This window comes from Scleropages formosus, chromosome 16 (assembly GCF_900964775.1).
Source record: "Scleropages formosus chromosome 16, fSclFor1.1, whole genome shotgun sequence".
Lineage (NCBI taxonomy): Eukaryota > Metazoa > Chordata > Actinopteri > Osteoglossiformes > Osteoglossidae > Scleropages > Scleropages formosus.
The window spans coordinates 1,067,676-1,082,577 of NC_041821.1; the positions used below are offsets into that span (position 1 = coordinate 1,067,676).

A 14,902-nucleotide genomic window follows, 5' to 3' on the forward strand; every position below is an offset into this window, starting at 1 on the left:
ATGGGATAAGCGGTTCAGAAAATGTGTGTGTGTGTGTGTGTGTGTGTGTGTGTGTGTGTGTGTGTGTGTGTGTGTGTGTGTGTGTGTGTGTTATTTTTAGTAGTAATTTTAAAAATCTCAGTTTTAGCAAGTGATTCCCTTTAAAGGGTTTGAGAAACACAGCAGTAGTTTTATTAATTACTACACTACACTGCAAACATTTACCAACACCCAACAGCACAGTTTTGTGTTTCTGCTCTAGAGACAAGTGTATTTTCTGTGTGCATGTAAAATTTACTCTAAAGGACATTTATGATGGAAAGACTGTGCTCACGGAGCACTTGTCACTAAGTGACACATACAGTGTCCAACATGAAGTGTCTCCATGTCTTTCTCACCTTCAGTCACAAAAATTAGATGTCTCTAATTTCTCACCTTCCCAGCAGATCGTCACGTTGACCTGGAGAGACTCCTCGCTGACTGGGTTGGAGGACACACAGCTGTAAGTGTCATTGTCCTGCTCCTCTATGTCCAGATGGAGAGACAGGGTGGTGTTGAGATGAGGACTGCTGGTCTGGTTCAGCATCTCCTTCCCTCTGGTCCAGGACAGGGTCACATCTCTGTCGTTCTCCACTGAACACAGTAGCCTGCAGGAAGAGGACTGGACCTCTGTGTCCTGCTGTCGAGTTCGAGTCCGAGGTTTGGACACCAGCTCTGGATGGAGGGAGTTGAGAAAAAATTGACCCAGCTCCATAAACAAGTAAATAATAGTTCCTCACTTCGGAGAGAAGTGTCAGCTAATTGAGTACATCTGAACATAAACTGCAATTACTTGAGAATAAAGAAGTGAAATTCATGGAGGAGGATCGACAGGACAGAGGTGCTGCTATTGGGTCCACAAGAAGAGTGACTGGACTGGAGTAGAAAACAGTTCCACAGAGCTGATGATGACGAATGAAGTCCACAGGATGAGTCGGCTCACAGTGAGAAGGTGTTCGTGGCTCACAGTAAAACTGATGATTGATTTTGGGCAACATGAAAAATTCAGAAGGAGAAGAAGTAACTGTGGTATAAACTTAATGGAACACAAATACAATTTTTCTATTCAAACACACTTCAGTAGAAGTAAAAAGTATCATTTTCAAATGCTACGCTTCTCTGGGTAATTTCTTAAGTAGAATCAACAGATTGAGCGCAACTCATTATAAGCACCTCTGTCTGTGGCCTCTCGTCTCCTCCTTACGTGTCGTATCTCAGGTTTGGGTGCTGCTTCTGGGGATAGAAAAGGGCAGATGTGGCAAACAGCTCAATATCAACTATTTCTATTCATGTCTCAAAAGACTTGAGACTCTCAATTGAATAACAAAGCAATTACAGCATGTGTTGTATTTCATTAATATTATTTACTGTACAGATGCTGCAATTCAGAAATTGTTCAATGTGGACCTTAAACTGCTCTTTATGAACTTCTGGACGCAACAGACACAGGTAATCTGTACCTCAATTTCTTTATAATACCAAAGTCACAATCATTTAATTGTTAACAATCCATAAATCTTTCAACTTAACTCTGTAAAGTTTTTACTTTGTAAACAAATTTAATATTGAAATTGAGGTTGATGTTTTTATTAGTGCTAGTTTACTATTTACTCTTAGTAACAACGAAGAAAAGAGTCTATGAGCCCCAAATATAACATTCATAGAGAAGACTTCCAGAACGTTCCCACTCACTGGGGTCGCGATGCACAGGAGACTCGTGGTCACTGCTGTGAGAAGGATGAGTGTGTGAAAAACTTACTGTAGACGACGAGCTGGAACTCTGTCACGGGCGGTTTTCCCTTTACTCTGTGAACACGGTAAACTCCAGAGTCACTGGTGTTGAGGTTCCTGATGGTCAGAGATCCAGTCTGTGTGTCCAACTCCAGTCTGTCTCTGAATCGCTCATCAAAGTCTGTTTCAGTCTCTCCTTTAATAAACTGAGCGATTAGATCATCAACCCCAGAGCGAAAATACCACAGTATTACAGAGTCCTTCTGTACGTCGGTAACACCAGTGTGTAAAGTGACTGTGTCTCTCTCTCTTCGTCTCATTGTCGTCTCCTGAGCCCCAACAGCACAGAGCATCCCTGAAACACACACAATAACACAGTGAAACATGGTGAAACACAGTAATATTCAACAGTGGAGACACGCAGTTACACAATGAGCTGTGAACACAAAAACAGAGTAACAAACTCTCGTCTTCCTTTAAATCTGTGACCTTCGGGTTACAGGATCAATTCTGTAATAAAAGGCACCGTCACACTGTATTTACTTCAGGAAGCAAAGGTGTGGGAATGTTCTCAGTGTTCAGCAGGGGGTTTGCTGTTGTACCCTGGAGAAACAAAAGGTCCCGCTTGTTCCTATAGAATGTTGTGTGTGTGTGTGTGTGTGTGTGTCTAAAGCTCTTTCTTTATTGTGAACTGTGCCTTCGATTACAAAACAAGTTATATGTAGTTCTGGAGAAAAATTTTGCCAAGAATAGTTTAAAAATCAAGAAAAAAAGAGTAGCTTTTAGAGTAGGGGTTAGAACTGCTGGTTGTAGGATTGAATCCCCCTCCAGCTGTGATACCCTGTAAAATTAGCCCACTCTAAAAATTGGTAAATGAAGTATTATTAATTGGTTTTTATTAATAATTTAATATAATTAATATTAATTGCCTGTGACGCTACTGGGAAAAGCGGGAAAGAATATGGATGGATGGATGGATGGATGGAATATCAGTTGCTTCAGAGGAAGGTATCAAATAAATGTAAGAAAACAGAAATCTTAATGCCAGTTAACGTTCCGTGAGGATTTCCACACATCTACTAGCAGTCAGTCGACACCATAATAAATGGAAAACACATATTTTATGTGGAAAAATCATTTGCATAAATGGACAGAATTGAAGGCTTCAGAAGAGCACCAGTAACTTTTACATTTAACTACAACATTTTTATTCCACATTCTGCAAAATTCTGCCACCTTCTTTGACCAAAATTGCCAAGCAAACTGAAATGGTGAATTGAAGGCTGAAGGAATGAGTTCAGTTGGATCAGGTTCTCTCTGAATTGCTTTACATCTCAGAAATGATGTTGACAGCAACACTTCATGCCAAGCCTGATGTTTAACAAATGGCAGAAAAAACTAGAAAATCATCTCAAGCCTGAACTCGCACACATTCCTCTCCAAGTTCTCCGAGGAAGGGACAGTTCCAGACCTGCCCTGCTCTGCTCTACAGGGTTGTGCTCTGCAGTGGAGGAAGCGCTGAGAAACAGCAGGGTAAAAATACCATTTTACTCTGTATACATTTCAGTGAGAAAGCAACACTTTCCTCCATCAGCAGGGATTGCAAACATTTTACTCTGGAGTGAAGTGAACAACATGAACCCAAAAGAACAGCCTTTCAGAGGAAAATGAACTCGAGTATAGCTTGTATTTAATGTAAGAAACATGAGCTGTTTTCAGTATAATTTAATAGAGCTAGAGGTAAATGTAAATACACTGTAACATGTTTAGCATAAATTTCATTATGAAATATTGCACTGTACACCACATGGATAACAGAATCATCAGCAGATAATGGTTTTCACATAAATAAATGAATGAATAAACAAAGAAAGATTTAAAAGAGTGTGTGAAATCTGTGCCTATAATTAGTACAGTAAAAATGCAATAATTTCAGTACATTCAGCTTTCCACATGTCTACTGGCAGTCAGTCAACACCATAATAAATGGAAAGCACATATTTTCTGTGGAAAAATCATTTGCATAAATGGACAGAATTCACTATGTGCCTAAAATTAGTACAGTAAAAATGCAATAATTTCAGTACATTCAGTTTTCTGCCTTTTATCGTTGTTTTTCATCTTACTCAGAGTTTCTGTTGCCGGTTTTCAGCTTTTTCAACGCAGCAACAGTGAACTCACCACCGAGAAGGAAGAGAAGACAGATCCTCGGTCCAGTTTCACCCCAAAACATGTCCTCTGTTGTCCACGGCCATCTGGGGAAAAGGGGCTGATGTCGCTATTCCTTCACGTGGCCCCGAACCCCAGAGAATAACAATAAAAGGCTCAAGGTGCCCGGAGCCCTCATGACATCGTCACATGGCAGAGAAGAGGAAGGATGAAGAGAGTGTGAAGCATGAGCCCTTTGACCCCCCCCTCTGCGTGTGGGAGTGGTGGGAATCAGTTTGGGGTTTTCATGTTCAGCTTCATGTGCACAAGAGCTCACTGCTCAAGTGTTTGATCCATCTCATCTATAAAATACAGCTTTTGTTCATACTGTAACGTGCACTTTGTTGGCTTTGGTAAATATTTATCAGATTTCTTCTTGTGTGATTTACATTTACATGTGTTCATTTATGCAGCTGATTTGACCGCTTCCTGCTCTCTGGTGGGTCTGGGGTTCGAGTCCTGCTTGGGGTGCCATGCGATGGACTGGCGTCCCGTCCTGGGTGTGTCCCTTCCCCTCCAGCCTTGCTCCCTGTGTTGCCGGGTTAGGCTCCGGTTCACCGCGACCCCGTTTGGGACGAGTCGTTTCAGGCAATGTCTGTGTGTGTGTGTGTGTGCGTGTATTCATTTATCAGACGCTTTTCTCCAAAGCGACTTACATCTCATAGAAAATACAATGTGTTCACTACATTAGCAGGAAGGCACACATAGCTGCAGATGCAATTTCTTAGAGGTACTCTGTTGTTCTCATCTTTCTGTTCCACTTTCACACTCCTTTCTATACATGTTCTGGGCCTGGAAATGACATTGGCACACTGAGAGAATGTGATGTTACATTTACTTTTATTTTGCAGACACTTTTCTCCAAAGCGACTTCCAATGAGCTCTATGTAGTGTTATCAGCCCACACACCTTATTCACCGCAGTAGCTTACACTGCTAGATGCACTTCATCACTCATCCATACATCAGTGGAGCGCACACACTCTCTCTGTCACTCACACACTATGGGGGGAACCTGAACAGCATGTCTTCGGAGTGTGGGAGGAAACCCACAGAAACACAAGGAGAACATGCAAACTCCCCACAGACTGAGCGGGGATCAAACCCACGTCCTCTACTCGCTGTGCCCCTATGTTGCCATTGGTTCGGACGGCTAAGGGCTGGAATCCTAGATCCACACCTTGAACCGTGTGTTCAAGATGAGAAAGGAGCCCTAGAGCTGATGGGTGTGCTCGGCCACGTGCAGAGAGGAAGGCTGCGTTCGGTTCAGACCCGATGCAGTAGCAGTGGAGCACCGCCCCAGAAGCGGACAAGTGGCGGTTGGTTCTCGAGCCCGTTCAGGTGTAGCAAGAGGAGGTTGGGAGTTTGAAGGCGGCTGCACAGGTAACGCAGGGTCAGCGGATGAACTGGGATGGCACCGCTGAAGGTTTTGATCCGTGTAACTTATGAAATATAGTTTTTGTTCATATTTTCATGTGAAGTTTGTTGAATTTGGTGAATCGATTTTTTTTCTAATGTGATTTTCTACTCATTCTTCTCATTGTTTGAATCTTGCTGTTCTATCCACACAGTTCTGTGTATATAGCTCTCATTGTTCATTTCCCCTCAGTTTCACACTTTCTGTTGTTCACACACTCGTGTGGTTTGTCACCCCTCCCTGTGTGTTACCCACTGAACCCCAACTAACAAACCCATCCACATGTTGCACTGGTAGAAAGATCTGTAAAATCCACCAGCATGTTACACATGGATGAGCTAACAAACCTGTCCACTGAGGGTTGGAAAAAAATATATTTTTGGAAACGTACATGTCATGTAATCTGCTTTGTGTCTCAGTCTCTGCTGCAGATCTGCTGAAGGGAAATGAAGCTGCCATCGGCCAATTGAACTGAGACAAAAAAACCAGGAATGTCGTTAGGTTCTGCCCAAAGTGTTGTAAAATCATAAAACCAAGGGAGGATGTTTGCAATAACCTAACAAACAGCACAATCCAACCAATCATAACACCTGGTTGCTATATAGACCTGTTTTCTGATGGATTATCTTTGAGGTAACAAGGCGATCGATGGCTGGAAACCTGAATAAATTCTTCATCTTCTTCAGGTTAAGTTCTTGACTGAATTTAAGCAACAACTTTGACTGCAGTATTTCGAGAGCAAACAGCTCTTAACTACACCACCAGTCTTACTGTAAAGGGTTTCTAAAGTAACCATTCAAGTAACCATCAGAGGTTCCACCACCACCCTGAAGCCATGATGTGATGTTCAGCTGCAGCAAGAGCTTCTTTGAGCTTTGAATCCGCTCGTGTGTGTTTCTACAGAAGAAAGTGCCGGAACAGAGCAGCTGCAATCAGGGGGACGCTTGTATCAATGTGTCTCACAGCTGTTTGGGATCAAAATTTCTTTTCCACACATTTTACGTTGTCCTGTTTTTCTATCGGACCCTGAGTTGGAGCTGGGGGTCTTTCTACTCGGTAATTACTGGATGTTTCTAAGAGCGGATGGGATACGACCAAAACCCAAACTGGATCTAGAGAGCTGATGTTTTTCACCAAAGCAACTTACAACATCATAGTATTTACCATTATTTATACAGCTGGGAATTTTTTTTTTTTTTTTAAACTGGAGCAAGGTAACTACCTGTTCAAAGGTACTACAGCAATAGGTGAGATTTGAACCAGCAACCTTTGGATCTGAAGGCAGCAGCTCTAATCATGATATAACTCACTTCCCACAGCACTGTAGGGGACATTTTACCTCTAGCATGTTGTTGGCAAGATGATGCCTAACAGCTTTGCTATATACTGTCGCCCAGGGTGTCTGAACTCTCAACATCATGTGCACAACAACACACAGCAGCTCAGTCTCAGGTAGGGGTGAAGAGAAAAACCTTTGTTCATCCTACAGTTGAACTCACTGAGTGGGTGCAAACAGCAAGTTGAATGTTTGTGTATGATATAACCAATATAGCAAACACATTTCTGCCAAAGCATCTTACAGTATTTATTCATTTATATAACCGGGCAATTTTTACTTGTGCAGTTCAGGGTAAGTACCTTGTTCGCAGGTACAGCACCTGGAGATGAGATTCAAAAGCTGTGATCTTTGGGTCCAAAAGCAGGAGCTCCAGCTACTGCACTACCAGCTGGTACCAGCTACTCAATGGTGTATTTTTCACTCCAGGCAGGAGAGATGTAGATATATCTTATGTATGCTGATTATGGCAAGTGGGAAGTACTGGAAGTATCATGGAATTTTAAAAAATATCATATATAGTTCTTGTTTCTCACTTACTTGAGCACTTTAATAAACACCTTTGGCACTAAAAAGGTTTGCTGTGACCTACCGTTGTCTGAACACACCTAGACACAAACCATGGCAACCTGAGTGCCAAACGCTGTCCAACATCACAGCTAGAGTGAGGTGTGGAAAGGAGCTGCTGCTCTGGAAGAACAAACACATCAGCAATGTTTTCAGCGACAAGTGAACTAAGGTGAAACTGATGTGTACCATGACTCTGTGGGCTTTGCGTCGTGATGCGGTCCTGGGTCTCCTACTCAGAGTCGTAGTGAATTTGCCATCACACACACACACACACACACAGAGGGTCCACAGGTTTCGTGCGGAATAGACTGTAGATTCCCATTGAATCCCTTCCATTTATTTTGCAGCTCTGCTTTTTAATCTTGCACCCAGTTCACTTACTCAGTAACACACTTCACACACATTGAAAAAGAATTGAAATTTTTTCATGAGAAAATATTGTTTTTAAATAAAGCCTTTAAATTGCAAAACAAAATTGCCACCTAGATGTGGCAAATGGAGGTGTTTTGGCCCAAGCCCAAACTCAGATACAGCCTCATATGTTGTGCAGTATCGCCGGTACCCAAAGTACTGCGACTCTCCCAGTGACCGACCCAGCTGTGGTCCCCACGTGACTCTTCCTGGAACTTCACGTAGACCTTTTGTCGTTGGGTCAAGTTTAGATTCTGACGACTTCATCATGTTCTTAAAGATGTATTTTGGCAACTCTGCTGGTCGGAGACTCCCAGCCCCCCACCTCATTGTACCACCCCCACCACGTGCACAAAAGGACAGATTCTGGTAGAAGAGCAGCAGGCAAAGAGAGTTCAGGTGAAGTAGCAGGAGGAGATGAGGAGATGAGCACCATGAGCCCAGTTAGACGTTGTGGGTGAGTAGGAGGAGGTGCAGCAGTGCACTAACATGCAACCCTGCGGGCGCCGTCTGCCTGGACCCTGCCGCACCGAGCTGCTGTGGTCACAGTTTCTGCGTCAGCAGGCGCAACGCGGGCATGAATCTGCTGGACCGCAGAAACAAACACTGGGTCCGGTTGGGGGGAGGGGGCGAAACCACACGTGCGCTTCCATAGCACAGGGTCTTGTAAATGGTACAATGGGGGTAGATGAAAAGAGGAGTGGTGTGATTTATTTTTACTTGTGAGCTAGACTTGGAGAGAGAAAAAGAGGAAGAGAAAGTGTGTGTGAGAGAAAGAGAGAATCCAGGGGTGTGGTGTGTAACTAAAGTTTTATGCTCTCCCTATTCTTATGCCTTATCACTTTATACCAGTCCTTCATTTACACACCAGTGAAACACACTGTCCTGCTCTCAAAGACACATTAAGGGGAGACACTGCTGACCAGATGGCATTTGAAGTGTTCCAGTGTAGAGGCACGAGAGAGTGGTTCACAGAAAGGTTCACTCCGAATGAGAAGGTACTAGAGTCGGCGCAGCAGCAGAATGTAAGGTCTTCAATTTGTACAACAGGAAACGAGAAAGAGCATGAGATAAATCATGACCAGGTATATAGTGAGCTTTGACTAGAACCTGATTTGTGTTGGAGAGCACAGACTTTTCAGTAACGTGGAGAAAATCACAGTAACAACCAACAAGAGCCAGATTATCAGAATACACGAATACTGTTTGCAACAACCAGGAACTTCCCCAAAGATAAGGAGCGAAGATGATGGTAAAATTGTCATATGGCATCGGCGACATGAGTGGGGGAGCAAGAGACAGTATTTTCTCTGGCCACGTTGCTGAAAACGGTTCGGAAGGCGGTGTGACTACGGCGAAGCGGTCTAGCAGGTGGGTTGGAAGAGGGGCTTTGCACTCATTCAGAAAAATCCAGTAAAGCTCCCCAGGGAGGTGGTTGAGTATTTCAGCGATGCTTTTGGTGACCAATGGTGGCTGGACAGAGAAAAAAGTTGAAGGAGACTTCCTGTTGAAGAAGTATGTCGACAGCATCAGGCTCATTTATCACAGATTCTGGATTTTGACAAATGGCAGTTTGTGTCAGGGGTGCAAAGTCATACTTTGACTTGTGATTAAGGTGAAACATAAACGACACACAAAGCACAGGCAGGTGAGAAGTTAAGAGAGTTGCAGGATGTTTATGGGAGCAGAGATATTAGTCAAGCCAGGATGTCTTTCACATGTTGAGATGGAAAAACTTGACGCACGTTGAGGTGGGAATGGCCTCCAGATAAAGAAAGTGGCATTTGGATAAATGGCAGACTTGGGTCCTGTCGGTGGAAACAACGATAGTGGTGCGGAGGTGCTTCGACTTGTGCGGGCAGCGGATGATGCTGCACCTTTAGGCCGAAGAGCGACGTTAGACAAGGAGGGCCGAGCAAATTAGTGAGAGAGGAGCAGATGTGAGTTAGTGTGATGAGCGAAGGAGCCGCAGAGCACCGGTGGTGATACTCGCAAACTGGCAAACACAGAATGGTACAGGTCGCAATCTAGAGCTCCCTGATTAATGCACTAACACCGCTGTGAGATTTCTATAGCAATTTCCTCTCAGTTGAAAACTGAATTGATAGAGTAGGTAGAACTCTTTGTTAGAATTGTTTCTGGTGTTTTTCAATATTTGCATTAGGTTTACATGGGGTGTCATAGCGAGTAGCACTGCTGTCTCACAGCACCTGGGTGGTGCGAGAGGATGTGGGTTCGATCCCTGCTCAGTCTCTATGGAGTTTGCATGTTCTACCCGTGTCTGTGTGAGTTTTCTCTGGGGGCTCTGGTTTCCTCCCACAGTCCAAGGACATGCTGATCAGGTTCACCTGTAGTGTGTGAGTGAGAGAGAATGTGTTCCACTGATGAGTGACTTAGTGTATCTAGCAGTGTAAGTCACCTTGGTGAGTAAGGTGTGTGAGCTGATAACACTACATAGAGTTTGTTAGAAGCCTCTTAGGAGAAAAGCATCTGCTAAATAAATAAATGTAATGTACATGAAAAAGGCAATGACTCTTCACGTCACGACCATGCCCACACGTCACCTGACTTCAATCAACCACGACTTTGGCTCCTCGCCTCTGTTCAGCTCGCCAGTCGACTAGTCATTTGCTCATACCTGACCAAGAGAACATGTCTAATCCTTTGGCTCTGAATTAACAATCCTGCACTTGGGTCCAGCCTCCTCCCCATCCTGTGTTTGCTATGACAGAAGATTCCGCCTCCAACACCCACCGCGTGTAAGCTGTTCAGGGCACATTTTGAGGCTTCGCCTGCCCCGCTTCCGGTAAGACAGCCAACAGCCGCCTGCTGACTCTGTTACACGGCGACCATGTCGTCTCCGACTACGCCCTGCAGTTCCGCATCCTCGATGCAACGATGCAGCGGAACATGGCAGTACAGCTAGCTTGCTTCCAGTGGGTTTTGAATCCCTGGATCCAAACTGAGCTCGTGTACTGGGGTCAAGACTGGACCCTGGACCAGTACGTGAAGCACTCCATTACTCTGGGCAACCTGGCCTATGAGCGCCTGCGACACCTCTGGCCGGCCGCAAGGGCTCTGGATCCCCTCTTTGACACCCCGGAAGCCGCCACTGAGAGGCAGCAGCACCTCCAAGAGGGTCTTTACCTCTACTGCAGCTGTTCTGACCACTTCCGAGTGACCTGCCCTGAACCTGCCCCATTCAAATATCTTCTCAGGTATCAACCTCCCCTGTTCCCATGGCACCCTGGTTCCTCTGATGTACTGCTGTTGATTCCTGGTTGCGGAGGTTTGGTGGGCGCCTCGCGCCACTTACCAGTCACAGTTGCCTCCACACTTAAGCATATTCATATCAGTCTTCTAATTTCTTTTTAAATTCTGGAAGATCTGGGTATTCCCATAAGATAGCTCTAACTATAACAACAATGGCATAAGTATGAGTGTGTATTTGTGCATTTGTATGGGCACTTTGCAAAGAAAGGATATTTTGTGTATGAAAGCTTTCTTGGGGGAAAAAACTATGAAAGCTGACATGTATAATTGAATATCAGCACAAATGTTGTACAAAGTTTTGCATATAGGCAGCATAAAGCAACATCGGAGAACTTGGCAGAAACAACACTGATAACATGCTGAGTAAAGTCCTCTATGGTGTTTTACGCCAAGAACGACTCATTGAGAGTTTTGTAAAAGAAAGGTTCCTGCCAGCCTGTAGGGTGTAAGCTGACAAAGGATAATTGTCTTTGGTTATTTTTCAATTGAAGCGGGAATTGTTATAGGCTGCACTATGTACAGCGCGGGCTTTTTCGCACGGGAGCAGAAGAGGTCCCACGGTGAGAAGTGAGATTGTGACACGAGCTGCTGTCCTTAATAAACTCTTAAACTCTTTTTTTGTGCACGCCAAGTGTTCCAGTGCTTTGTTTCAGTAAAACCTCCAAAGAACGGTGCACCTTCATTTCGGACACCGCATCCTCCGCTTTATTTTTCGTCAGCAAGTCATCTACAGCACTGTTGTCATGAACACGGCTGAGTGATCTCATGGTAGTTGATCACAGTCAGGGCTTCTTACTGAGAGCCACATCGGAATACATTGTGGGGTCTGTTTGTGTCTCGAACCCGCTCTGCAACACAGGAAGTGGAACAGTCATTACACACAGGAGGAGCATTTCTTTGTTTCTGCATATTTCTTTGCATTCACAAAAAAATGATGGATTGCACATCATCAGACATGATAAACCTTGGGAAATGTGTGTGTTATTGTCTTATATAAGGATATAGATTTCCCTCATTTTCACTTGACTTCACTTGGCAAACTGTGCCTGTGTGTGTGTGTGTGTGTGTGTGTGTGTGTGTTCAATAGAATGTTCTATATGTACAGATCTTACCAAGGGCTGTGGATCTTTTCTCTCAGTATCAATGTCAGCGTAGGTCACCTCGTTACTCCCTGTATCCACGGGGCACACAGCACCTACACATAGTGGCACTGTTGTCATTATGAGCTTTATGACATATGAACTTTGCACAAGAGCTCAAAGAACGATGATTAAGATGCACAGAAACCGAGAAGCCAAGAGGTTGTGGGAGGGGGAACGGGGCTGGAAGTGAAGTTCGCACACAGTTTCATTGACTGCAGACTAATATTAAAAGTCCTAGGTAAATTAAGCTGTGTTATGCAACCCTGACAGAATTCATGAGATAGATGTTTCCTCCTGCTGTGTACTGATAAAAAAATATCTGTCCAAAACTGACTCTATAAAACTTTTAGGGCTGAAATCATTTAAAATTATGTAACAGTTATTATAACGTTAAGGACAGTATTCCACTTCTGAGTTCATTCATTTAACAAAAAAACTCGGTGTACCCTACCGTGTCGTGTTGATGTGTCTCCCACTTCGTCGTAAACTGCCACAGAGGAGAGAATTTCGTTAAGTTCTGAAAGTGACCGGGAAACACAGAAGAGCGCCTGCTGTGTTTCTTGTGTAAAATTCTTACCTTCACCGTTGGATTTGCTGTGATTCTGTTTCTCGCACATGAAGTAAATGACTGCAATGACCAGGACCACAGCTACAGGCACCAGCACCGCGATCAGTGTGTAGCTTCTCTGAGTCTCTGAAGGTCGGAAAACTGTAAAAGTAAACAGAAGTAGAAAGGAAGAATAACAATGTCCTTAGAGGAGGTCAGATTGGAACACTTTCACTGTAATATAAATAAATATAATAGAAACACATGTGAAGCTCAAATTCACACATGAGAACGAAGCTCGACTTCCCTCCCCCTCAATCTGTGCACCAGTCATCTTGTGTCATCTTGGATTCCTCCCTGTAGTTTATTTATCCATCTGATCTCCTCTTATTCTGCTGTTACCTTCACAAAATCAGAAGCTTCTTCATCTCAAACTCCAGAGGAGGGTATTAAAGTTAGTAAAGTCAGTTTCCTTGATTGTTTCTATTATTTTTAGTAGTACATTTTAAAAAATCTCAGTTTTAGCAAGTGATTCCCTTTAAAGGGTTTGAGAAACACAGCAGTAATTTTATTAATTACTACACTACAGGGGGTGCGGTGGCGCAGTGGGTTGAACCACACTCCTGTTCTCCGGGGGGTCTGGGGTTCGAGTCCCGCTTGGGGTGCCTTGCGACGGACTGGCGTCCCGTCCTGGGTGTGTCCCCTCCCCCCCTGGCCTTATGCCCTGTGTTACCGGGTAGGCTCTGGTTCTCCGTGACCCCGTATGGGACAAGCGGTTCTGAAACTGTGTGTGTACTACACTACACTGCAAACATTTACCAACAGCACAGTTTTGTGTTTCTGCTCTAGAGACAAGTGTATTTTCTGTGTGCATGTAAAATTTACTCTAAAGGACATTTATGATGGAAAGACTGTGCTCACGGAGCACTTGTCACTAAGTGACACATACAGTGTCCAACATGAAGTGTCTCCCTGTCTTTCTCACCTTCAGTCACAAAAATTAGATGTCTCCAATTTCTCACCTTCCCAGCAGATCGTCACGTTGACCTGGAGAGACTCCTCGCTGACTGGGTTGGAGGACACACAGCTGTAAGTGTCATTGTCCTGCTCCTCTATGTCCAGATGGAGAGACAGGGTGGTGTTGAGATGAGGACTGCTGGTCTGGTTCAGCATCTCCTTCCCTCTGGTCCAGGACAGGGTCACATCTCTGTCGTTCTCCACTGAACACAGTAGCCTGCAGGAAGAGGACTGGACCTCTGTGTCCTGCTGTCGAGTTCGAGTCCGAGGTTTGGACACCAGCTCTGGATGGAGGGAGTTGAGAAAAAATTGACCCAGCTCCATAAACAAGTAAATAATAGTTCCTCACTTCGGAGAGAAGTGTCAGCTAATTGAGTACATCTGAACATAAACTGCAATTACTTGAGAATAAAGAAGTGAAATTCATGGAGGAGGATCGACAGGACAGAGGTGCTGCTATTGGGTCCACAAGAAGAGTGACTGGACTGGAGTAGAAAACAGTTCCACAGAGCTGATGATGACGAATGAAGTCCACAGGATGAGTCGGCTCACAGTGAAAGGGTGTTCGTGGCTCACAGTAAAACTGATGATTGATTTTGGGCAACATGAAAAATTCAGAAGGAGAAGAAGTAACTGTGGTATAAACTTAATGGAACACAAATACAATTTTTCTATTCAAACACACTTCAGTAGAAGTAAAAAGTATCATTTTCAAATGCTACGCTTCTCTGGGTAATTTCTTAAGTAGAATCAACAGATTGAGCGCAACTCATTATAAGCACCTCTGTCTGTGGCCTCTCGTCTCCTCCTTACGTGTCGTATCTCAGGTTTGGGTGCTGCTTCTGGGGATAGAAAAGGGCAGATGTGGCAAACAGCTCAATATCAACTATTTCTATTCATGTCTCAAAAGACTTGAGACTCTCAATTGAATAACAAAGCAATTACAGCATGTGTTGTATTTCATTAATATTATTTACTGTACAGATGCTGCAATTCAGAAATTGTTCAATGTGGACCTTAAACTGCTCTTTATGAACTTCTGGACGCAACAGACACAGGTAATCTGTACCTCAAGTTCTTTATAATACCAAAGTCAGAATCTATTCATTGTTAACAATCCATAAATCTTTCAACTTAACTCTGTAAAGTTTTTACTTTGTAAACAAATTTAATATTGAAATTGAGGTTGATGTTTTAATTAGTGCTAGTTTACTATTTACTCTTAGTAACAAT

General features: G+C 43.8%; 1 protein-coding gene across 1 annotated transcript in view; it reads right to left on the reverse strand.

Annotated features, from left to right (window-relative positions):
- The window catches only part of LOC108929987 (uncharacterized), a 34,471-nt gene that overhangs the window by 3,546 nt on the left and 16,023 nt on the right, over nt 1–14,902 (reverse strand). The window contains exons 9-17 of the mRNA XM_029259268.1: nt 14,452–14,511; nt 13,675–13,953; nt 12,683–12,814; nt 12,557–12,592; nt 12,076–12,158; nt 3,931–4,027; nt 1,778–2,104; nt 1,192–1,251; nt 415–693 (exon numbers count right to left, since the gene is read on the reverse strand). Coding sequence (XP_029115101.1) covers nt 415–693; nt 1,192–1,251; nt 1,778–2,104; nt 3,931–4,027; nt 12,076–12,158; nt 12,557–12,592; nt 12,683–12,814; nt 13,675–13,953; nt 14,452–14,511 — 1,353 coding nt within the window. The remainder of the gene's footprint in view (nt 1–414; nt 694–1,191; nt 1,252–1,777; nt 2,105–3,930; nt 4,028–12,075; nt 12,159–12,556; nt 12,593–12,682; nt 12,815–13,674; nt 13,954–14,451; nt 14,512–14,902) is intronic.